Here is a 24,805-nt window from a genome sequence, read left to right as displayed (position 1 = left end):
AGGTGAAGGAGCAGCTGTGATGGCAGAGGATGCAGGGAGCCGGGCCAGCAGGCAGTTTTCCAGTACTCACACGGACAAATAGCATCTCCATCTCGGCTCCAGCCTCCTCCTTCTCCATAGTAACATATAAAAATAGCAGAATTAGCACAAGTTGTAACTTGCATGCCAGGGTTCTTAACTAGTGGTGCCCGCATTTCCAAGGGGTGCAAGAAGAGGTCAAACTGGGTGTGGAGAATAATCCTGAAATTTGAGGAAATTTATTGAAACTTTCTAGACAGAATGAAGTCAGTAAGGACAGTTTTCAAAGGAATTTACCTGGGTAACTTGTTAGCTAGGTAAATTATTTTGGGCTGTCAAAGTCACCTAATGATTACACAGGTACATTATTCAGCACTGCAGTTTTAAGTGTAACTTCTTTGGTGATATAACTATTCACTTCTGTAAGTTCAGCAATGTTAGCAGTCAGCACTCTTAGCAGCTAAAAGAAAGTGGTTTGAAGGGGGTACGAGAATTTCATTGATCAGTTAAAGGGGTGTAAGAGCCAAAAAAAGGTTAAGAACCTCATTTAAATCACCTCTCAAATACTAATGAAAAATTAGGTTCTTACCTTTGCTAATCTTCTTTCTTGTACATCTGCACTCTATTCCTGGACAAGTGAGTTGTGAATTTATGGTCACCAGACAGCTTGTAGGAAGCCTCATTTACATAGTGTTTTCAGCCTTTCTCATCTTACCTCAGGAGTGCCCCCAGGAATCCAGTTTGTCTATAAACAAACAGCCACCTGAAGAGGACACAGACAAAGAGAGGGATACGGGGAAACACTTTGACATATAAATCTAATCAGCTCATCACATGAAATATTCCTGGAGAAGTGGGACATAACAGAGCAATCCCTTAGAATAAGGGTGGGACCGACGAGCCTGCTGCCAAAACGAAGGAACCAAAAACAGTATCCTGCTTGGCTGCCACATCAATCCTGTAAAACCTGGTAAAAGTATGCAAAAAGGACTAAGTAGCAACCCTGCAAATCTCCTCCAAAGAGATTACTGAAGTCTCTGCCCAAGAAGAAGAGATATGTCTGGTAGAATGAGACCACAGTAAAAAGTGTGTGTGTGTGTGGGGGGGGGGGGGGGGGGGGGGGATTCTTTCCAGCCACAATGTAGGAGGAAAAAAAGAGCCATACAGATCCATCTAGAAATGGTAGATTTCAAAGCTGGCCTGCCCTTTTGGGCAGGATCCACAAGTACAAACAGATGGTCGGAGATCAGAAACTTGTTTGTGACCTCAAGATATTTCAACAAGACCCTGCACACATCCGACAACCGCAACACCCAGTTACATGCCCTCGAACCGGAGGAAATAAAGGTAGAAGTTGAACCTCTTGGCTAATGTGAAAGCTAAAGACCACTTTTTGGAAGAAAGGAAGGAACAGTGCGCAATCTGTGATCCGACAAAAGGGGTCTCAGCAAGATAGAGCCTGAAGCTCAGAAACCCTGCAGGCTGAAGAAATAGCTACCAGGAAGATAGTCTTGACAGTGAGCTCTATTAAGGATGTCTGCTCCAAGGGCTCGTAAGGTGGACAAGCCAGAGACCAAAGAACCAGGTTGAGAGTCCAAATTGGACAGGGTAACCATAGTGGGGACTGGAGCTTCAGCGCGCTCCTCAATAACCGAATGACATCTGCATAAGTGGCCAAGGAACCTCTCAGAGGCTTGGGGCCCAGGAAGGAGAGACCAGCAAGCTGGACCTGAAGAGAAGTCACAGCCAGTCCATCCTGAAGGAACTCCAGTATCAGAAGTACTGAAGGTACACATGGATCAATGTTATTCTGGACGCACCACACTTGATAACATCTCCAAGCTTTCACATAAGTTACCACAGTTGACTTCTTTTTGCTGTGAAAAAGCATGGCAAGCACGGCTAAAGAATAGCCGCTGCGGACTATGGTCTTATGGCCTAGCTATTAAGCGTACGGTCTAAGTGGTCCAACTCCTGAAGTGCAATTGGGCCCTGCGTGAGAAGACGAGTATGACAAGGAATTCTGAGATCCTGATCCTTCTGCAGATGAACCAGGTTGGCGTACCACGGACGCCTTGACCAGTTGGGTACTACAAGAATCACCTGACCTCTGTGTGTCGCAATCTGTCACAATAGATGACCAATCATGGGCCATGAAGGAAAGACGCAAAGAAACCCTCCAGTTGCCAAGGGTGCACCAGTGCATCCAAGCCTATGCTGTTGGCGACTGAAAAATTGATCTGCCTTCTTGTTGACCGCCGACACCATGAGGTTGAACGTGGGACAATTTCCAACTTTCCACTATGCAGTCGAACACCCTCCATGATAGAGACACTCCCCGGGGTCCAGAGTCTAATGACTGAGATAATCTGCATGGACATTGTCCACCCCGGCCATGTGCGCTGCTGAAAACGCCACAAAGTGATTTCCGCCCACTGGAAGAGAAGTGGGCGTTCCAGTTTAGCAGGAACTTGTCCAACTTTGTCTTGAATCCACTTTCAGGTCCAGGATTGGCCTCCAGTCTTCGGAGCCTCTCTTTGGCATGATAAAGTATATCTGCCGGAGTCCAAGAGGTGCTTCAGAATGGGCTCTATGGCTGCAATGTCCAGCAATCTTTGGGCCGATAAGATTTCACCCCTTTCCCGTGCCATAGCACACATGGAACACAGCCGGTCGCCAGACAGCCATCCACCACAAATAGGGCATGAATCCAAAGAATCCTGCCTTAGGGAGTCCATCTGAGTGGTTTTCTTGCAAAAACAAAGCTTGTAGAGGCTAAAAATAACTTTTAGTTAAAATCGGGAAAATCCAAGATGGCCACCACAGGTATAATTGTCAATAAAAAACAGCCCGAGAAAAGCACAGGAACTCCCAAAACACTGTGATTTTGGGATTTTAGGGGTGGAGGATAGAACTCACTTCCAAACTGCCCAAAATCCACTTTTGGAGCCCCCCAGAATTGATAAAAACAGGTTGTTAAGCTCTGTTCTCACTGTGCCATGAGGTGTTGGAAACTGCAGGGAAGGAAGCTGAAACAGCTTACAGGGAGATCCTCTGCATTAACAAGCATGCAGACTGGACTACTGGTCTTCTGACTGCCCTACCGGCCCGATACCAATGGCCAGAGATCTCCACCACCATGGGACACCCATGTGGACATGACCCAATAGCGGATGAACCTTGGGTGAACAAGCTCCCAAGGGAACAGTCCCTGAGCACCAACCCGAAAGTGCAGGTTGTCCAGAGGTTGCACTGCTAAGCAGCCAACCTCCCGGAAACAGACTTTCCGCAAAGTCTGTAATCTCCCGCAGTCAGAGCTGTTCCCACAGGGAACCTCTGCAGCACACGGGCGTGAATCACCATCAAAAGACTGAGTTTAAAGAAAAATAATTAACACTAGCAGAAGACTGGCTCCTACTGTCTGACTTGTAGGACTGCAACTGGATTCCTGGGGGCATTTCCGAGGTAAAATATGAGGGGCAGAAAACACTACGTAAATGAGGTTTCCTATAAGCTGTCTGGCAACCATAGATGTACAATCCACTTGTCCAGGAATACAGCGGGATTGTACAAGGAGTCCCATATTCAGCTCACAAATGAGAAAGATTGCAAAAGCACAGTCAAGCGGCAGGAACTGAAGTGCTACTATTCATAAATCTGAAGCATGTTCAGATTCATCTAACTTTCTGTATAGAGCAAGAGAAAAACAGTAATGTTCTAGCCCTGCCAAAGAACCCCATTTACCTGAAATCCTAATTTCTGCAGACATCGTGCTAATCGCCTGGCACCAAATTTAGCTTCATCTTCACTGAAATAAAAAAAAAGAAGAAATTACAGTATTTATAACATTGCTATTGAACTACTATGGCAAAATCGTAAGTCTCAGGACCAATAAAGGGAATTACAGTAGCTCCCTGTAAACAGCAAGATATATAAGACACATAATGGGGTGATGTCATCTGATGATGCAAACATGGAACAGAAATATGAAGACTGTCGATTTCACTAATATTTGTGGCTTCTTCTGCCTTCTGACTCTCTAGGGAGACTTTTGAGGCTAATATTGCTATTGTCTTTCTTACCGATACTGAAAAAATGGTCTTCACAGATACTATTATCTTCTGAAGTACAACAATGCTGATTTTTGCAGCCACTGGTTGTTTGACCAAAGCTGCAGAGAGCATTTGGAGAATGGAGCAGTCGTCCTTTGTTAGTCTAACAGTTTTTATTACCTTCTCTCCAAACAAAGCTTCCCATGCATGGGATATATCAACTAGCTTTTTATGGACATCTTATAATTATAGGGTTTAGCCTATAATTATAAGATGTCCATAAAAAGCTAGTTTCTTTGCTACAATGGAAACTACCGAAATTTGGAGGCAAAGAAATACTGGCAACTTCCAGGGTTGCACCATTCCTTATACTAAACAAAGAAACATGATGGTAGATAAAGGCCAAATGGCCCATCCAGTCTGCCCATCTGAGGTAATCATTATCTCTTCCTCTCCCTAAGAGATCCCACGTGCATATCCCACTATTGAAATCTCAGTGTTCTCTTTTTATTTTCTGCCTCCATCTATTGTCTGGAGGACATAACTCACTTGTCTGGTCTAGCATGAAAAAAAAAAGGAATGGACATTTTCCATCCACATCTTTGAGCCCTGATCATCTGCTTGCCAGATACTGAAAATATAGGTCTGCTAGATTAAAAGACTCTATTTTCTGCCCAGTCCCAGCCCACCACCATTACATTACATTACATTAGTGATTTTTATTCTGCCATTACCTTGCGGTTCAAGGCGGATTACAGAAGAGGATTTCAGAATTACAGAAGTGCATTTCTGGACATGTCCAGAGGTGTTACAGAGTAGAACGAGTTGCTTCAGAGGATTGAAATGTTTCATACGGTGTTAGTTAATCTTCATGGATTTTCTGAATAGCAGGGTTTTTATTTCTTTTCTGAAAGTTTTGTAGTCTGGGGTCGCAATTAGTAGATTGGAGAGTTGGTGGTCTAGTCTGGTCCATCTAGGTTTTTCTAATCTTAGAGAAAGTTGTTCTATCATGGTACCACTGGATGATCCACTTGCTTGGGCGGCTAATTCATCTTGCTTGTTGATGGAGAAATGCTAGAAAGTTATACAAATATCCTCTTTAGCCAACCAAATGGCACAATTTCAAGAAGGTGCTGGTCATAACAGCAGTGCATTTGCAATGCGCTCATTCTAGGGCTTGGGTCAAAAAATCATAAAGGAGCAGCAGACAAAAACCACTCAGCTTGGGCAAGAGCTGGTAGCCTCATCCTATTCCACTTATATTCCACTTCCACTCCAAGCATAAATTCAGCTACTCACAGCCAGAAAGATTAAAATTAGCTTTCTGAAATACAGACAAGCAACAGGGAAACATCCAGAGAATACATTTTAAACATCCAGCTTTCCCCAAACAGATACAATAGGTGCACCTTAGAGGCTTATGCAAAAGTTATACAATCAGCACATTGATGAGCAGTATGCAGCAGCAAGCCATCTAAAAATCTGAATTTACAGGGAATCTGCTCCCCATGTGAGAAGAGAAATATTTGACACCTAGCATTAATCTAGTAATCTCAGGATACTACTCCTAGGAGTCAAGGATACCACTAGAGCACCAGGGGCAGGGACAAGGGACAACTGCGGGAGAAAGTAATGTTGACATCTGGGAATGGGAGATGGGGGTGCATCAAATGATAAGTACAGCACACAGAAAGGGATCAAAATACACAGAAAATTCAACGACACCCACAAAACAGTGTATATGCCAATAGAACTGGGAGTTGATTCTTTATTTACTAGAAAGACCCGACACTGCCAGTGTTTCAGCTCTTGGCCTGCATCAGGGGTCTCTTAAGATGTCATAGAAACATAGAAGATGACGGCAGAAAAGGGCTACAGCCCATCAAGTCTGCCCACTCTGCTTACCCACCCCCTGTCTATGCCCTAATGACCCAATTTCCTTATCTTGACCCTCGTAGGGATCCCACATGGGTATCCCATTTATTCTTAAAGTCTGGCACGCTGTCTGCCTCGATCACCTGCACTGGAAGCTTGTTCCAATGATCAACCACTTTCTGTGAAGAAATACTTTCTGGTGTCGCCATGAAATTTTCCGCCCCTGAGTTTGAGCGGGTGCCCTCTTGTGGACGAGGGTCCCTTGAGAAAGAAAATATCATCTTCCACTTCGACACGTCCCGTGAGGTACTTAAATGTTTCGATCATGTCTCCCCTCTCCCTACGTTCCTCAAGAGTGTAGAGCTGCAATTTGTTCAGTCTCTCTTCGTACGAGAGACCCTTGAGCCCCGAGATCATCCTGGTGGCCGTCCGTTGAACCGATTCAATTCTGCGCACATCTTTACTGTAATGTGGCCTCCAGAATTGCACACAGTACTCCAGATGAGGTCTCACCATGGCCCTGTACAACGGCATTATGACTTCAGGCTTTCGGCTGACGAAACTTCTATTGATACAACCCAATATCTGCCTTGCCTTAGATGAAGCCTTCTCCACTTGATTGGCAGTTTTCATGTCTGCACTGATGATTACTCCTAAATCTCGTTCTGCTGAAGTCCTAGTTAAAGTTTCTCCATTCAAGAAGTATGTCCTGCATGGATTTTTGCTTCCGAGGTGCATGACCTTACATTTCTTAGCATTGAAGCCTAGCTGCCAGGTTGGAGACCAACTTTCCAATGTAAGTAGGTCCTGCGCCATATAATTCTGTAAACTGCATTCACTTACTATATTACATAGTTTGGCATCATCGGCGAATAGTGTTATTTTACCTTGAAGCCCTTGAGTCAGATCCCCTATGAATATGTTGAAAAGGAGTGGACCCAGGACCGAGCCCTGCGGCACTCCACTGGTCACCTCCGATGTTTTAGAGAGGGTACCATTAACCACCACCCTCTGAAGTCTGCCACTCAGCCAATCATTGACCCATGCAGTTAGTGTCTCTCCTAACCCCATCGATTCCATCTTGCTTAGCAGCCTGCGGTGTGGGACACTGTCAAAAGCTTTACTGAAGTCCAGGTACACGACGTCCAAAGACTCTCCCAAGTCCAACTTTCTTGTTACCCAGTCAAAGAAGCTGATGAGATTGGATTGGCAGGACCTACCCTTGGTGAATCCATGCTGACTGGGATCCCGAAGATTCCCTTCATTCAAGATCGTGTCCAATTTGCTTTTAATTAGTGTTTCCATGAGTTTGCACACTATTGATGTGAGACTCACCGGTCTATAATTCGCAGCCTCTGCCCTGCAACCCTTTTTATGCAGAGGAACGACATTAGCTAATTTCCAGTCCAGGAGAACTTTCCCCTTACTTAGGGAGAGATTGAATAGCTCAGCCAACGGTTTCGCCAGGACATCGCTCAATTCTCTGAGCACTCTTGGGTGCAAATTGTCTGGTCCCATGGCTTTGTTCACCTTGAGTCTTGCCAGTTCACTGTAAACTTCACCTGGCGTGAACTCAAAATTCTGAAACGGGTCTTCTGTGCTTTGTGTTGCCTTCAACTGTGGACCGTGTCCCGGTGCCTCACAGGTGAAGACTGAGCAGAAGTATTCATTCAGTAGTTCGGCTTTATCGGAATCTGCTTCCACGTAACTTCCGTCCGGTCTTCTAAGGCGTACTATCCCACCTGTGTTCCTTTTTCTGTCACTAATATACCTGAAGAAGGATTTGTCCCCCTTTTTAATGTTTTTTGCCAGAATTTCTTCCACTCGAAGTTTTGCCTCCCTAACTGCCATTTTGACCGCTGTAGACCTGGTCCTATATTCTACTTTTGCCTCTCTTTTCTCCGTGCGCTTGTAGGAGAAAAACGCTTTTTTCTTCTCCTTAATGAGGTGCGAGATCTCCGCGGTGAACCATTGGGGTTTATTGTTTCTTTGTCGTTTATTTACTGATTTTATGAAGCGGCTAGTTGCTTCATGTATGGTTGATTTCAGTGTTAACCACTTAGCTTCTACATCATCGGTCTCCGCTTGGTCCTGCAGCGTCTGATGGATGAAATCTCCCATGCGTGCGAAGTCTGTGCCCCGGAAATTGAGTACCTTTGTTTTCATGTTTGATCTAGGGAAGCCTTTCCTAAGGTTGAACCATACTATGTTGTGGTCGCTGGAGGCTAGCGTATCTCCTACTGAGATCTCTGAGACGCTTTCCCCGTTGGTGAGTACCAGGTCGAGGATCGCCTGGGCCCTAGTGGGCTCCGTTACCATTTGTTTGAGACGTGCTCCCTTTATGGAGGTTAAGAGCCTCCTGCTACCGCTGGTTGTCGCTGAAAATGAGTTCCAGTCTGCATCAGGCATATTGAAGTCCCCTAGCAGTACAGCTTCTCCTCGTAGAGTGATATTCTCTATGTCTTCAATTAATTCTGCGTCCATGTCTTCCAGTTGTCTTGGGGGTCTGTATACCACACCTAGATACAGGCATTTTTCTCTGCCTCTTGCCAGGTTTACCCAGAGGGATTCCCCGGTGTACTTGACATCTGTGATCCTGGTGGTTTTGATGTCCTCTTTAATGTATAGAGCTACCCCCCTCCTAACCTGCCCTCTCTGTCCTGACGAAGTAGATTGTAGCCCGGTATAGCCATATCCCACCCATGTGAGTCCGTGAACCAAGTTTCAGATATTGCCACCACATCTAGGTCGGCATTCCTTATTTCAGCCTCCAATTCTAGAATTTTGTTACCTAAACTGTGTGCATTGACATACATGGCCCTCCATATCTTGTGTTTGCTAAGTCCCTGTGAGGCGTATCTTACCCGAGTCGGTGTGACTCCCAAAGAACTGTTTGCAATGTGGGTACTTACCTTGGACATGGAAGCGGAGTTTCGACTCACCTCATCAGGATAATTCCTTTCTGCACTAATATGTGAATGGGTACCCTCCCCCGACTTACCTAGTTTAAAGCCCTGTGAAGCAGGCGGGCTAGTCGGTGTCCGAAGACGTTCTTACCCCTACTGGTCAGATGGAGTCCGTCTGGTCCCTGAAGTCCTCGTAGCGCTTCCCCATGGTTTAGGAATCCAAAGTTCATATCCCGGCACCATCACTGTAGCCACTCATTCGTCCTCAGGATACGTTCATCTCTGGCTCTTCCCTTGCCTCTAACTGGGAGGATCGATGAGAAAACCACCTGCGCTCCTGTCTGCTTCAGCCTCTCACCCAGTGCTCCAAAGTCTCTGGTGATGGTCTCCGGTGTGTTCCTGGCAGTGTCGTTGGTTCCTATGTGGACAAGAAGCATAGGAAAGTGGTTTCGGGGCGTGAGTAGTCTATCCAGACTGGCGGTGACATCTCGTATCCTGGCTCCAGGCAGACAGCAGACCTCCCTAGATTGCATATCCGGTCTGCAAATTGGTCCCTCGGTGCCCCTCAGCATGGAATCCCCGATGACTATTACTCTGCGCTTCTTTGGGGGGAGCCGGTCAGTTGTCCCTGGAGATGTCAGTTATACAAATTTTTTACAAAAGTAGTCCAGATGTTAATTTAGACTATTTACCATGATCTGCAATCAACAAACACTTTCTACTTTTGTATAGCGATTTGGGGTTTGGGGAGGTGGGAGACTTGATCCCTGCCCTCAGAAACTGTCAAAAATGTGTTTTACAGAGTTCCACATACCACCTCCAAAGCTCCCATAGGAAATAATGGAGGTGTACTCACAGTCTTTGAAATGCCTGCCTGCCAGCTCTGTACACTGCAGCTGAATGGAGGAAAACAATTTTCTGCCTTAGAATTGCTCCACAATGACCAGACGAGAATATCTTTGGACGGACTCCGACTGTAACCTCCACCCCCACGGAACCTCTCCATATGACTGGGGGCAGGAAATGCAGCCTGTGCCCTGAAACCCAGAGGGACTTTTACACAGGACGCTTACAGCCTGTGCTTAAACCCCTGACTAGGTCAGCTGGCAAGCAAGCTCCTAGGGGAATGTACTCCGAGTCTGAAAAGGGAGGCACACAGCAAGCTGGCTCCACAGGTCTACCGAAGTTCTCTGTGAAGCAGTTCAGCTCCTCAGAATTGCTTCCTTTCCTCCAACAGAGGACATCGTCTTATGGCACTGAAGCTACCCCAAAAAAAAAAACCTAACTATAAACGATCAAAATAAGAAAAAGAAGAGCAGATCAGAAGACGTCTGCACGGAAATTGAAACTGCAGGGGGCTCTAACTCTCTCTCTCTAAGGTAGGAGAAGCACATGCTCAGAAAAGTGTTTGGATTTCTGCAACTCCTGGATTGTGGGAAGGGATTGAACACCTAGAGAATGGAATCCAGAAAGGACATAACAGAATTGCTTTATTGTCACAATTTGCCAATTTTTTACTTAGATGTGCATTGATACTGAAGGATTTCATAACCTCACTGAAGTCTGGAGATGGCTAGAGAAAGGTATTATGTGAAATACTGCCTCTGTAATGGCATTGCCAAATTTCTCCATGCACATAGCATGAGAAGCAAACTGCTATAATATTAGCAGCCAAGGCATTTCCAACCAAAACTGCCACCTACCATTCAATCTATGGTTTGCACAAAGTTGACCAAAAGATTCATATGCACTTCCTCTCTGTGTCTCCAAATTAGGAACACAAATACAAAAAAATCATGACAATATTGAAATGAAGGGTGTTTTTTTAAGTGTCTTAAAAGATACACTTCAGTGCTAGACACCTTTAATCTTTACTGATAAATACAAATCTGAATATTCCACATACATTGTTATCATAGTAATAGCACAGTAATTTTATAAATCTATTTCAAAGGCTTGAAAGTATAATGCTTACCTTGTGGCACCTGTACAAATGATTTTTCCTGAGGACCAAATTGTAGCTGTAATTCTAGGTTTCCTAAGTTTCATTAACACTTTCTGAAAAATAAGCATAAAACACATTTTACTATTAAGGTATTTGGGGACAAGAAATATTAACATAGAAACATGATGGCAGATAAAGGCCAAATGGCCCATCTAGTCGGCCCATCCGCAGTAACCATTATCTCTTACTCTCTCTAAGAGATCCAATGTGCCTATCCCACGTCTTCTTGAATTCAGACACGGTCTTTGTCTCCACCAGTTCTTCCATGAGACTGTTCCACACATCTACCACCCTTTCTGTAAAAAAGTATTTTCTTACATTACTTCTGAGCCTCTTAACTTCATCCTATGCCCTCTCATTCCAGTTTCCTTTCAAATGAAAGAGACTCGACTCATTCACATTTACACCACAAAGGTATTTAAACCTCTCCCGCCTTTCCTCTAGAGCAGTGTTCTTCAACCACCGGTCCATGGACCAGTGCCGGTCCACAGAAATTTCCTGCAGGTCCACGGTACGATTGATGCGGCGTTATCTTCGAGCCAGCTCCCTCTTCCTAACTGATTCAGTGCACAAAGCCAAGGGCTGTGGCTCCTACGGGCGTCCTACGCCTGAACCGGAAGCCTTCTCTCTGACGTTGCAACGTCAGAGGGAAGGCTTCCAGATGAGGCACGGGACGTGCAAGGTGCAATTAGTACTATTATGGGGGCGGGGTCTGGGGTGGAGATTGGGTTGAGATGGGCGGGGTCTGGCCCACGACTTAGCCCAGTGATCTTCAACTGTGGTCCACGGACCAATGCCAGTCCATAGAATAATTATTTTATTTCTGCCGGTCCATAGGTGTAAAAAGGTTGAAAAACACTGCTCTAGAGTCTAAAGTATATTGAGATTTTTAAGTCTGTCCCCATATGCCTTATAATGAAGACCAAGCACCATTTTAGTAGCCTTCCTCTGGACTGACTTCATCCATTTTATATCTTTTTGAAGGTGCGGTCTCCAGAATATTAGCTTGAGTTGTTCTTTAACATTTAGGTTATAGAAGCAAGTCAATTTAAAGTTGGCTTACTCCTTCCCATTTCTTCTTCACTACTCTCTTACCCCGGAGACCTTTCCATTACTTTTCCCCTTTGTATCTCCCCATCCCACCCCTTTCCATATCCCATTTTGCTCCGAGAATATTTTTAATTTTGGTAGCTCACTATAGGCAGAAATGCAGTGATCATGTGCCCCCTATCCCCTTGACTGTTCTTCTCTTATGATGCAATTTTTTGATTATTTAAAGACAGAAAGCATGGGACGAAGAAGAGATGCAGCCACTGTGAATGGGAGAACATGCATACTATGTCCTTATACTGCTAGCCAGCCATCATTGCTGCTGATCTGTCTGGAAAGCAATGAAAAGGAGGAGGAGGGTCAGACTTAAACAAGGCAAAACGGTAGGTTTTACCAAGATGATCTCCTGTATTCAGGAGATATCACTGGCCACCCTATTTATATCACAGGGATCATAAGATCTAAGCTTTATCTGTTCCATCTGGGGAATCTTAGCGTACAGAAAAAAGCTTAAACACAATATCACTTACTATACTCAAAAGAATGACAGCGTGTGATGTTATAACAGTTCATTCACTTGGATTCATAAATTGTGTTCAAAATTAGAACTCTAAGGGGACCTTTTACTAAGCTGAGCTTGTCCTTACATGACCCAGTTTCAGAATTTCAAGTCTTAAAATTATGTGAAAAATTGAGTAGGTGCAGTTGCAAATTGGATCCTTTTCCTTCTTATCTTTTCAGGTATATTCCCCCAATGGCTATTACATGGTTGACACATTACTAAACCATTTTCTTGGCAATGGTCATTTCTTGTTGAGTATGGGCAGTTTAATTTCGACACCTTTTTTGAAAAATGCTGATTTGGATCCTTTGGTGCCTTCCCATTATCGTACAATTGCGAATATACCTTTGTTGACAAAAATGATGGAATCAATTATTTCTAGTCAACTCTCCATTTACCTGGATAAATTTTCCATCTTATTACCATTCCAACATGGGTTTAGACCAAATTTTAGTACAGAAACCCTTTCACTGTCATTAACATCAAAGATTCAAAATTTACAGACACTAAATAAATGTGCTGTGTTGCTGCAATTTGATTTGTCAGCTGCGTTTGATGTTGTTCATCATGGTATTCTGATTCGAATGTTATCAGATATAGGTTTAAACCAAGTAGTTTTGGATTGGTTCGGAAAATTTCTATCGCTGCGATCTTACGAGGTTAATTTACAGGGCGAGATTTCATCTTCATGGAAACCTAGTTGTGGGGTGAAGCAGGGTTCCCCTTTGTCACCAATCTTATTCAACATCTATATGACTTCTTTAAAAAATTTTGTCTCACATCTGCATAAACTATATTTACTTATGCAGATGATATTTTTATTCTATTGGAAGTTAATCCTGCCCTCAGTAGCTTAGTCTCCGGGATAGATTGTTATATTTCCAAACTTATGACGTGGGCACTGTCCATTCAAATGAAATTGAATGCTGCCAAAACTAAATTACTTTGGATTGGACCTAGATTGGAGAAACTTCCTGCTGTTATCATGTTGAAAACAGGCATTTCATTACACATGGATTTCTCTTCCAGAATTCTGGCTATCATTCTGGACTCATCTCTCACATTCCATGATCAGATAAACTCGCTAGCAAAAAAGTGTTTTTTTAGTCTACGTATGCTGAGGAAAGTTAGATCACTATTCCACCAAGACCACTACTCAGTGCTGGTCCAGTCTATTATGCTTGCCCAGTTGGATTACTGTAATTCTGTTTATGCGGGTATCAAGCAGGGCTGTCTAAAACAACTGCAGTTAATACAGAATCCAGAGGCGAAACTCATTTTTGGGAAGAGAAAGTACGACCATGTCTCTCCCTTGTTGAGAAAGCTTCACTGGCTTCCAGTTCGTTTCAGGATTCAGTTTAAGTGTGCATGTATTGTCTTCAAGTTTCTTTATGGAATTTTTGTCCCTTTACATTGGAATAGTTCTAGATCTTGTCATTCAAGAATTATACAGAAATATAAACTATAGTTCCCTTTTATTAAGGGAATTAAATCTGTTGGGAAGCTTAGCCAATCTCGTGTTTAAATTGGTAGAAACTTGGAATAAACTCCCCGACTCTATTAGATTGATAGGTCATCTACAACAATTCCGTAATGTTCTAAAAACATTATTGTTTTCACAATATCTTAACTTATCTTCTGAATCGACGAACTAATAGTGTTGCAACACCTTCTTCTCATGTTCACATTATATGTTACTTGATTTTAATTATTTGTGAACCGAGTTGAGCTCTACCACGAGATGACCCGGTATATAAACCGAAGATTAGACTAGACACCTTCCCACGCACTAAGCCCATTTCTAGTGCACCTGTCAAAAACGGGGGGTTTTTTTCTCTTTGTTGCATTTCTGGCCATGACGCCATTATTTGCCAGCACTTATGTGGGAAACAGCAATTTTGAATTTATAAAAACTGTTTTTTCAAACAAATATATTTACTTAGATGTTTTCCCTGGCATTTTGGACACACTAACCAGTTAGTTCAGCAGTAATGTCAGCATGCTAGATGATTAATGCATTTATGCCTGACACATTCCCTTCAAAAAAAATGGCAAAAGTAATGCAGAATGCTTTAATGATTCCTGCATTAGACCATTTTTTCCTTTATTAAGCACTTGTTAGCGCCTAATGCAGTTTAGCAAAAGGACCCTAAATGTATACAATATATAATAAATGTATTCAATCATTTTTATTGTTTCTTAAATAGAACAATCAACTGTAAGATGTTAAAATTTAATAAAGATTGAATTACAAAAAACACCAAACAAACTTAAAATGAGTAAGTGGTAAATATGTGCTCTGCAGCAACTGCATGGTAACATATTGGGACTGTTCCCAATAATTAACAGAGGTTTTGTGGTTACTTTTGGCAATTAGCATGCATTAACTACACAACCTTAGCACAGCTTAGCAAAATGAGGCCTTAATACAAAGGTGAATCATAAATTAAAAGCAATTGTTAAATTACGTAATAACAGGAACAGAGCTAGGGAAATGCAGCATATGCATTCGTACATTGCTTGTTGGATAGTTCGTCCATGCATAGTGTAGTGCTTGGCCTTTAGTCATGTGGCAACTACAAGGTCAGAAACATGGGCGCTCCATTGCAAGATTGCAACATCAAAGAACAATACGCACTAGTGCGATTTCTTTGGGCAGAGGGAGTGAAACCTGTGGAAATTCACCGTCTGATATTGACTCAATATGGGCATAGCACCATGAATCAACAAAACGTTTATGAGTGGGTAAAAAGGTTTAAAGCACTGAGAGCTCACTGCAGGACAAAGCAGTATGAGTTTTCTTAGACAATGCAACGGCGGTAGCCCGTCAATCGGCAAGGAGGTACCAAGAGTGCTCAACTACGAATGAAGGCTCAAATGTTGTTTCAATGGGCAGAGATCCATCTGCTGGTACGCTCATGTAGCAGGAGTGGACAATGTGCAAGCACATTTTCTTAGCTGGCAGATGTTAGATCCCGGAGAAAGGAACCCAACTCCTGCAGCTGGTCTAAAACAACTCCTGACCCCCCGAAGCAAGAGAAAGCTGACAACCCTCAAGCCTCAGTTCAGGGAGACAAAGGGGCCAATCCTCCTCATATCCTTCACCACCTTCTCCAGGTTCTCTCCAAACAGCAAACACATTCGTAAAGGCAGCTGACCGAGAAGGTTCTCGGAGGCAGTATCAGAAACCTAATGGAACCACAGTCAGTGGTAGCCCACCACAGCCAAGCACACTGACAAGAAACCAGGCAGACCAGATAGCACAGTTACTTACCGTAACAGGTGTTATCCAGGGACAGCAGGCATATATTCTCACATGTGGGTGACGTCATCTACGGAGCCCCGATGCGGAAGCATTTTCAAGCAAACTTGATTGAAGATTTAAGTTTGCTCTGCTGCTCCACGCATGCGTGCCTTCCTGCTCCACTAGGGGGTGCATCCCCTCGTGGTCTCCAGTTCACTTAACTAGCCAAGAAGCCAACCTCGGGGAGGTGGGCGGGTTGTGAGAATATATGCCTGCTGTCCCTGGATAACACCTGTTATGGTAAGTAACTGTGCTTTATCCCAGGACAAGCAGGCATGATATTCTCACATGTGGGTGACCTCCAAGCTTACTGAAGAGGGATGGAGGGAAGTTGGCAATTTAAGCAAATAGATTTCGCAATACCGATTGGCCGAACCGGCCATCGCTTCTGGATAGGGAGTCCAGACAGTAGTGGGAGGTGAAGGTGTGAACCGAAGACCATGTGGCAGCCTTGCAGATTTCCTCAATAGGTGTGGACCTGAGGAACGCTACGGAGGCTGCCATCGCTCGGACTTTGTGTCCCGTTACTCGACCATGCAGTGCGAGACCAGTCTGAGCGTAGCAAAAGGAGATGCAATCGGCCAACCAGTTGGACAAGGTGCGTTTGGAAACTGGGTGGCCTAACCGGTTTGGGTCGAAGGACAGAAACAGTTGTGGGACTTTCCGGTGTGGCTGGGTGCGTTGGAGGTAAAAGGCCAACGCTCTTTTGCAGTCAAGAGTGTGGAGCGCCACTTCTCCGGGGTGAGAGTGGGGCTTGGGGAAAAACACGGGTAAGACGATGGACTGATTGAGATGGAAATCAGACACTACTTTAGGTAGGAACTTTGGATGGGTGCGGAGTACCACCTTGTCGTGATGGAATACCGTGAAGGGTGGGTCCGCTACCAGCGCTTGTAGCTCACTAACCCGCCGTGCGGAGGTGAGCGCGAGTAAGAAAATTACCTTCCAAGTGAGGAATTTTGGATGGCATTTGTCTAGTGGCTCAAATGGGGGTTTCATTAATTGAGCCAGAACCACGTTAAGGTCCCAAACCACCGGGGGAGGTTTGAGAGGGGGGTGGACGTTCAGCAGGCCCTTCATGAAGCGAGTGACTAAGGGATGGAGCGAGAGGGCTTTCCCTTCCAGGGGCTGATGAAAGGCCGCAATCGCACTGAGGTGTACTCGAATGGAGTTGGTCTTTAGGCCGGAATGAGATAGTTGAAGTAGATAGTCAAGGACCAGGGGGACGGGGACCGACACCGGGTCCTGGCTGTGGGAGGAGCACCAGGTTGAGAATCTGGTCCACTTTTGGGAGTAGCAGGTTCTCATCGAGGTTTTTCTGGAGGCCTCCAATATCTCCTTGACTGATTGAGACACGGGGAGAGCAGTCAGGGGGAGAGAAACCAAGCATTCAGATGAAGAGACTGAAGATTGGGATGTAACAGTGAACCCTGACCCTGTGACAGTAGAGAGGGAAACAGAGGCAGAGGCAGTGGATCTCTGACACTGAGTTGAAGTAGCAGGGAAAACCACGGCTGGCGTGGCCAGCGAGGGGCAATCAGGATCAGGGTGGCTTGTACTGTTTTCAGGTGGACAAGCGTCCGCAGTATCAGAGGAAACGGCGGGAACGCGTATAGGGACCTTCCCTCCCAGTCGAGGAGGAAGGCGTCGGCCTCGAGTCGGTCCGGGGAGTATATCCGGGAGCAGAAGAGAGGCAGCTTGTGATTGTGAGGGGACGCGAACAGGTCTATTTGAGGTGTCCCCCACCGTTCGAACACTCCTCGCAGGATCTGAGAGTGTAGTGACCACTCGTGTGGCTGGAGGAGACGGCTGAGTCTGTCCGCCAGGCAGTTTTGTTCTCCTTGTATGTACACCGCTCGGAGGAAGGTGTTGTTGGAGATTGCCCATTTCCAGAGGCGCAGGGCTTCCCGACAAAGGGGCCAAGACCCTGTCCCCCCCTGTTTGTTTACGTAGTACATCGCTACCTGGTTGTCGGTTCGGATGAGAACCACTCGGTCGTGGAGCAGATGTTGGAAGGCTACAGCTGCGAGATAGATGGCCCGAAGTTCTAGCACGTTGATGTGGCAGCGACGGTCTTGTGCTGACCACATTCCTTGGGTGCGTAGGCCATCCAGATGGGCTCCCCAAGCGTACTCCGACGAGTCCGTGGTGAGTACCTTGCTGTGGGGTGGGGTGAGGAAGAGCAAACCTTTGGAAAGATTTGAAGAGTCGGTCCACCAGCGGAGCGATCGTTGCAATGAAGGAGTCACTGTCACTGAGTGGTCGATCGGGTCCCGGTCTTGCCGTCATTGAGACGCCAGGGTCCATTGAGGGATTCTCAGATGGAGGCGGGCGAAGGGTGTGACATGGACGGTGGATGCCATGTGGCCCAGAAGAGTCATCATCTGTCGAGCTGATACTGAGGTCAGCCGGGAGATCCTTCGGCTCAGACTTACTAACGCCTCCAGGCGCGGAGGGGGGAGGAAGGAACGGAGGCGAACCGTGTCCAGCGTGGCCCCGATGAACTGTAGGGACTGCGAGGGGCGTAGTTGAGATTTTGGGAAGTTTATTTCGAACCCCAGACTTTGTAGGTAGGTAATAGTCTGTTGGGTCGCTGAGATAACCCCTTCCCTGGACGGGGCTTTGATTAGCCAGTCGTCCAGGTAGGGGAATACCTGGAGGCCCTGGGAACGTAAGGTTGCTGCTACCACCACGAGGCACTTGGTGAAGACCCGAGGTGATGATGCTAGTCCGAAGGGGAGGACTCGGTATTGTAGGTGCCAGTCCCCTACTTGGAAGCGCAAGAACTTGCGGTGAGCGGGGTGCACTGGGACATGTGTGTACGCCTCCTTGAGATCGAGGGAGCAGAGCCAGTCACCCTCGTCGATCAGGGGGTAAAGTGTTGGTAGTGAGAGCATCCGAAACTTTTCCCTTACCAGGAATTTGTTGAGGCGTCTCAAGTCTAGTATTGGGCGTAGGTCTCCCGTTTTTTTCGGTACCAGGAAGTAGCGGGAGTAGAAGCCCTTCCCCCGTTGGTCGGGGGGAACCTTCTCCACTGCTCTCAGGCGAAGCAGGTCTCGAGCTTCGGAGAGGAGTAGGGGTAGCTGAGTCCGGTTGGGAGGGCAATTCCTTGGGGGGTTGTCCGGAGGAATGGCCCGAAAGTTGAGAGAGTACCCTGATGAGATCACGCCAAGGACCCATGCGTCCGACGTGATTTGTTCCCAGTGAGGGTAAAAAGCTTTGAGTCGGCCCCCGATGGGAAGGCGGCCTGGGACTATAGCGGAGGGGGCCCGCCCCCTTCCGCGTGTCCCATCAAAAGGACGGGGATGGTTTGGTGGTCGCGGGCGGTTGGGACTTGGGCATGGCCCTGTGGTGGGCTTGCGGACGTCTGGGTGGGGGCCGCGAAAAAGCAGGGGTGGACTTTTGTGGGTAGCGGCGCGGAGGGGCCCTGTATGGCCTGGACGCTGGCGGTTTGGGCTTTTGCCGGACAAGGGAGGCAAATGAGCGTTCATGTTCGGAGAGGCGTTTTGTCGCCGCCTCGATAGTGTCATCGAACAATTCCTTTCCCACGCAGGGGAGGTTAGCCAACCAGTCCTGTAAGTTGGGGTCCATGTCGACCAGGCGCAGCCAGGCTAGTCGGCGTATGGCGACAGCGAAGGCTGCTTCTCTGGAGGAGAGTTCGAAGCCATCGTAGGCCGCGTGGAATAGATGAAGGCGCAGGTTGGAGAGGGACTCTAAAAGCAGGCCGAACGTTCCTTGCCGGGAGGCCGGTAGGTCAGTCTCAAAGGCTCTCAATAGTCCAATGAGGTGTTTGAGGTATGATGTGAAGGTGAAAGTGTAGCTTTGCACCCTAGAGGCCATCATTGCGTTTTGGTATAGTCTCCTGCCGAACTTATCCAGGGTTCGGCCTTCTCGGCCTGGGGGGACCGCTGCTGAGACCCGGGATGGGTGGGCCTTTTTCAAGGAGGATTCTACTAGCAGCGATTGGTGGGAGAGCTGTGGTTGCTCGAATCCCGGGTAAGGTACAGTGCGGTACTTGGCCTCCATTTTGGAGGGTACGGCCGTGACCATGTAGGGGGTCTCCAGGTTCCTGAAGAAGGCCTGTTGGAGTACCGGGTTGGGTGGTAAGCGAAGGGACTCTCTGGGCAGTGATGGCATATCCAGCTCCGCCAGGTACTCCTTCGAGTATCTGGAGTCGGACTGGAGGTCTAAGTCCAATGCGTGGCCCATGTCTTGGACAAAGCGAGTGAAGGATGGGCGAGATGTCCCCGGGGCCCCGTGCGGGGTCGGGGAACGAGACCTTTGTCGGGTGGAGAAGGATAGGGAGGCTTCCCTCGAGTATCGAGGTTCATGCTCTGATCCATGCTCCGAGGCTGGGGAAGCACTGTGAGAGTGTTCCGGGGTTGTCGATCTTCGGCGTCTCGAGGAGCCCCTCGGAGACGATGCCGGAGTTAGGGGTACCGATCGGTGTCGGATCGGTGACCTCGATCCGGACTCCCTCGGAGAATACATCCGAGGGGGAGTTCGGAGGAAGCGCGGGTTGGAGAGTGATAACTCAGCCACCCTTAGTGGTCCCGTACGAGGTGTGGGAGAACGGCCTCGTAGAGCTGGTGAACCTCGGGCCTTCTTGGAGGTACGGTGGTTCGAGGTTTCTGTCGTTCTAGCCCGACGTTTTGCCCCTCGGCGGTCTGCGGAGGGGGAACGTCTCGGGTGCCTCGGCGAGGAGTCCGAGGAGGATGGGATGCGGCGAGGATTGCGCACCCTTCCTCGAGGTTGTTCGGTGCGAGGCTCAGGCTGGTCTGGCACATTCGAGGTCGAGGCCGATTGAAACTGGGCCATTGCAGCGGACAGCTCCAACGTGATCATCGCTCGGAGTAGGTCCTGGAAGACGGGCACGGACAGCATCGAAGGCATGTCCACTGCCTCGGTGCGCTCCACCGGGGGCGACCTCGTATCAGAGTATTCCCGTGTGGTGGAGGCACGGCCCGAAGGCTTGGAGGGCTTAGACGGGGCTGTAAGCATGGGGCTTCCGCCATGCGTCGCCATTGTCCCCGAGGTTGGCTTCTTCGCTGTTACAGAACCTGAAGAGGGAAGAGGGGACTTACCCGGGGCCGAGGCTTTCTGTTGTCCCGAGGGCTTCGGGGTCGAGTCTCGAGGCGATGCCGAGGTATCCGGGGCCGAGGTCAAGGCCGGGGCCGAGGCCGGGGCCGACCTCGAGGCCGAGGTGGAGGGTTGGTCCGGGGTGAAGAGGTCCGCCATGCGGGCTTTTCTTCGGCGGAGGGCCCTGTTTTGGAAAATAGCGCACTGGGGGCAGGAGTCGGTTGGATGAGCCACCCCCAGACAGAGGATGCACCGGCGATGCGGATCTGTGAGAGAGAGAAGCCGCTCGCACCGGGTGCACTTTTTAAAGCCGGTCAGAGGCCGGGACATTAAATCGAAAGTAGCCGCGGCTCGGTTAGCCACGCGGCCACGGGGACCCGGAAGCCTCCGGGTCGTTGAAAACGAAGCAGGAATCAAGTAGAAGGGTAAAGAATTCGCGCACAGCGACTTAATCGTGAAAAACAAGAAAAAATTGCGGTGCTAGAAGGCAGTTGGGGCAGAGCCTGAAAAACACGGCTTCTAGGCTCGCGGAAAAATTTGAACTGGAGACCACGAGGGGATGCACCCCCTAGTGGAGCAGGAAGGCACGCATGCGTGGAGCAGCAGAGCAAACTTAAATCTTCAATCAAGTTTGCTTGAAAATGCTTCCGCATCGGGGCTCCGTAGATGACGTCACCCACATGTGAGAATATCATGCCTGCTTGTCCTGGGATAACTTAAAGGACATCTACCAAGAAGGTTGTTCCAGATTCAAGACAGGAAATCGTAGAAGATTCTAGCAGACGATTCTTCATCAGGACGAGGCTAGTGCTGCAACAACATGAGCTCTTCGGCTCTGTTTATCCAGCGACCTTTTCAGATTCTAAGAGGTCGCTGGATAAGCAGAGCTGAAGAGCTCATGTTGCTGTGCAGCCCTAGCTCCATCCTGATGACGAATCAAAACACGTTGGTGGGGAGCAGTGCAACAACATGTTAAGCTAAGTTCTTAAGTATAAGTACTTGGGGATATAGGAAATGATAAATTAAAACAAAAGTGATTCTAATTAATAAGTGAAGATATATGAGATGAGGAATTGAATATGAATTGAGTAAAATGGGAAAATATAAAATAAAATATGAAATATAAAAAGCAAGTTTTATAAATAAGTCACAAGACTGGGTGAAATCAGTGACGAGTGCTGCCATGTTGATTTCTGATAGTCAGGGTGGCATTCTGAGAATCCCCAGAGTGATTTACCTTTGAATACTATTTATTACAAATATGGGAGGGATAACATGTGTGCAACATCATCCGCACATGCTTACTAAAGGTCCTCCAGATGTGGCTGGGGCTTTCCTAAACCTAGACAAACTGTTGGATTTTGGAAAGTCCATCCAGGAACCCGAACAGACTTCTAAAAATAGGGCATTTCCAGATATTCCATGCCTAGGTATTGCCTGCTGCTTGGATATGAATAATACTGAACTATTGGGGAGTTTGCCATCCTATATAGTAGAGAGAAATTCAGTGCTCTCTATCTCCGCCTGCTGGTGGATGGATATATTCCCACTTGTAAGAATTTGCCTCCTATGACTAAAGGAAAGACAATTACCAGGTATGATACATAATTGTTCCATATCATCCCCTTGAGCTGACTCTTCTCCAGGCTGAAGTGCCCTAGCCGCTTTAGCCTTTCCTCATAGTGAAATCATTCTACCCATTTTACCATTTTCAGCGTGCTTCTCTGTACCTTTTCTAATTGAGCTTATCTTTTTTGAGATGTGGAGACTAGAATTGCTCAAAGTATTTGAGATGCGGACATACCATAGAGCGATACAAGGGCATTATAACATTTTCATCTTTCTTTTCCATTCCTTTCCTGATAATTCCTAACGTTCTACTGCATTTGCTTTCTTAGCTGCTGCCGCAAAATGAGCTGAGGGTTTGAATGATGACAACTAGATTCTTTTCTTAGGTGGTGACTTCTAACGAGGAACCCTGCATCAAGTAGCTATAGTTTGGGTTCCTATTTCCCATGTGCATTAAACATCATCTGCCATTTTGATGTCCAGTCTCCCAGTCACACAAGGTCCTGTTGCAATTTTTTTACAATCTTCTTGTGACTTAAACAACTTTGAACAACTTTGTCATTAGCAAATTTAATTATCTCACTAGTTATTCCCATCTCTAGATCACTGATAAATATGTTAAAAAGCAGCGGTCCCAGCATAGACCCCTGGGGAACTCTTTACCCTAGATGAGGATTGTGGGATCAAATCCCAGAGCTGCTCCTTGTGACACTATCCTAGTCACCTACCGTATTTTCACCCATATAACGCGCATACATGTATAACACGCATACGCGTATAGCGTGCGGGTCCAAAGCATTTCAGTAAAAATTTTTTTTATATAGCACGCACACGCGTATACCGCGCATGCTGCTATAACCTCCTCCCACTTACTCTTCTGGCCTGCGAACCGGCATCCTCCCCCCTGCTCGCGTCCCCCCCCCCCCCTCCCACGATCCTACATCCCCCCCAGCACCGCAAAACATCTCTTACCCGATTGGGCACCGGCACCAGCACCAATGCACAGGACGTGCCAGTGCCAGTGCCCGAAGATCCTCCCTCGTTGTTGCTGGGCTGGGCTGGGCGGTGCGAGGGAGATCCTCCTTCTTCCTCGTGCCGGGCTGGACTGGGCTTTGAGCATTTGCGCATGCTCAAAGCCTTCTGGTCTCGCTCTCTTCGCAGCCTTCTGGTCTCGCTCTCTCTGAGATTCTCAGAATCTCGGAGAGAGCGAGACCAGAAGGCTTTGAGCATGCGCAAATGCTCAAAGCCCAGTCCAGCCCGGCACGAGGAAGAAGGAGGATCTCCCTCGCACCGCCCAGCACAGTCCAGTCCAGCCCAGCAACAACGAGGGAGGATCTTCGGGTACTGGCACGTCCTGTGCATTGGTGCTGGTGCCGGTGCCCAATCGCGTAAGAGATGTTTTGCGGTGCTGGGGGGATGTAGGATCGTGGGGGAAGGGGGTGACGCGAGCTGGGGGGAGGATGCCGGATCGGAATGAAAAAAAAAAATTGTACAATGCGCTCACACGTATAACGCGCAAGGTTATGCACGGTTTGTAAAAATTGTGTATAACGCACGCGTTATATGCGTGAAAATACAGTAATCCTCCTTTGCCCTAGATACAAAATAAGTACTTGTATATACGTAAACCGCTTTGAGTATGGTTATATAAGGTGGTATACAAGTCCCAATCCCTTTACTTTTCCCTTTCCCTTCTCCATTCTCCCTTCTCTTCCTTGTCATTTAAACCTACTCTGTTTTCTATCTTTCAACTAGTTCTTAACCCATATTAGGACATTATCTCTTGTCCCATGACTTTCTAATTTCCTCAGAAGTCTTTCATGAGGTACTTTGTCAAATGCCTTCTGAAAATCCAAATACACAATATCGACTGGCTCACCTTTATCCACATGTTCATTCATAGAAGCATAGAAACATGATGGCAGATAAAGGCCAAATGGATCATCTACTCTGCCCATCTGCAGTAACCATTATCTCTTTCTGCCTCTGAGAGATCCCACGTGCCTATCCCCATGCCTTCTTGAATTCAGACACTGTCTCCACCACTTTTTCCTGGAGACTGTTCCACGCATCTACCACCCTTTCTGTAAAAAAGTATTTCCTTTGAATACTCCGAAGCCTATCACCTCTTAACTTCATACTATGCCCTCTTATTCCAGAGCTTCCTTTCAACTGAAAGAGACTCAACTCATGCACATTTACGCCACATAGGTATTTAAATGTCTCTCTAGAATACTAATAATAATAGTGGTACCTTGGATTACGAGCATAATCCGTTCCAGGAGCATGCTCGTAATCCAAAATGCTCATTTATCAAAGCGAGTTTCCCCATAGGAAATAATGGAAACTCGCTTTGATACGTTCCCCCCCCCACCCCCCCGAGGC

At 46.9% G+C, this 24,805-nt stretch overlaps 1 protein-coding gene across 1 annotated transcript in view; it reads right to left on the bottom strand.

Annotated features, from left to right (window-relative positions):
• TBPL1 (TATA-box binding protein like 1) overlaps window positions 1-24,805 on the bottom strand; it is an 80,686-nt gene that overhangs the window by 22,689 nt on the left and 33,192 nt on the right. The window contains exons 3-4 of the mRNA XM_033938271.1: window positions 10,827-10,909; window positions 3,763-3,826 (exon numbers count right to left, since the gene is read on the bottom strand). Coding sequence (XP_033794162.1) covers window positions 3,763-3,826; window positions 10,827-10,909 — 147 coding nt within the window. The remainder of the gene's footprint in view (window positions 1-3,762; window positions 3,827-10,826; window positions 10,910-24,805) is intronic.

The sequence above is a fragment of the Geotrypetes seraphini genome, chromosome 3 (genome assembly GCF_902459505.1).
Source record: "Geotrypetes seraphini chromosome 3, aGeoSer1.1, whole genome shotgun sequence".
Taxonomy (NCBI): domain Eukaryota; kingdom Metazoa; phylum Chordata; class Amphibia; order Gymnophiona; family Dermophiidae; genus Geotrypetes; species Geotrypetes seraphini.
This window is presented reverse-complemented; position numbering and strand designations above follow the sequence as displayed.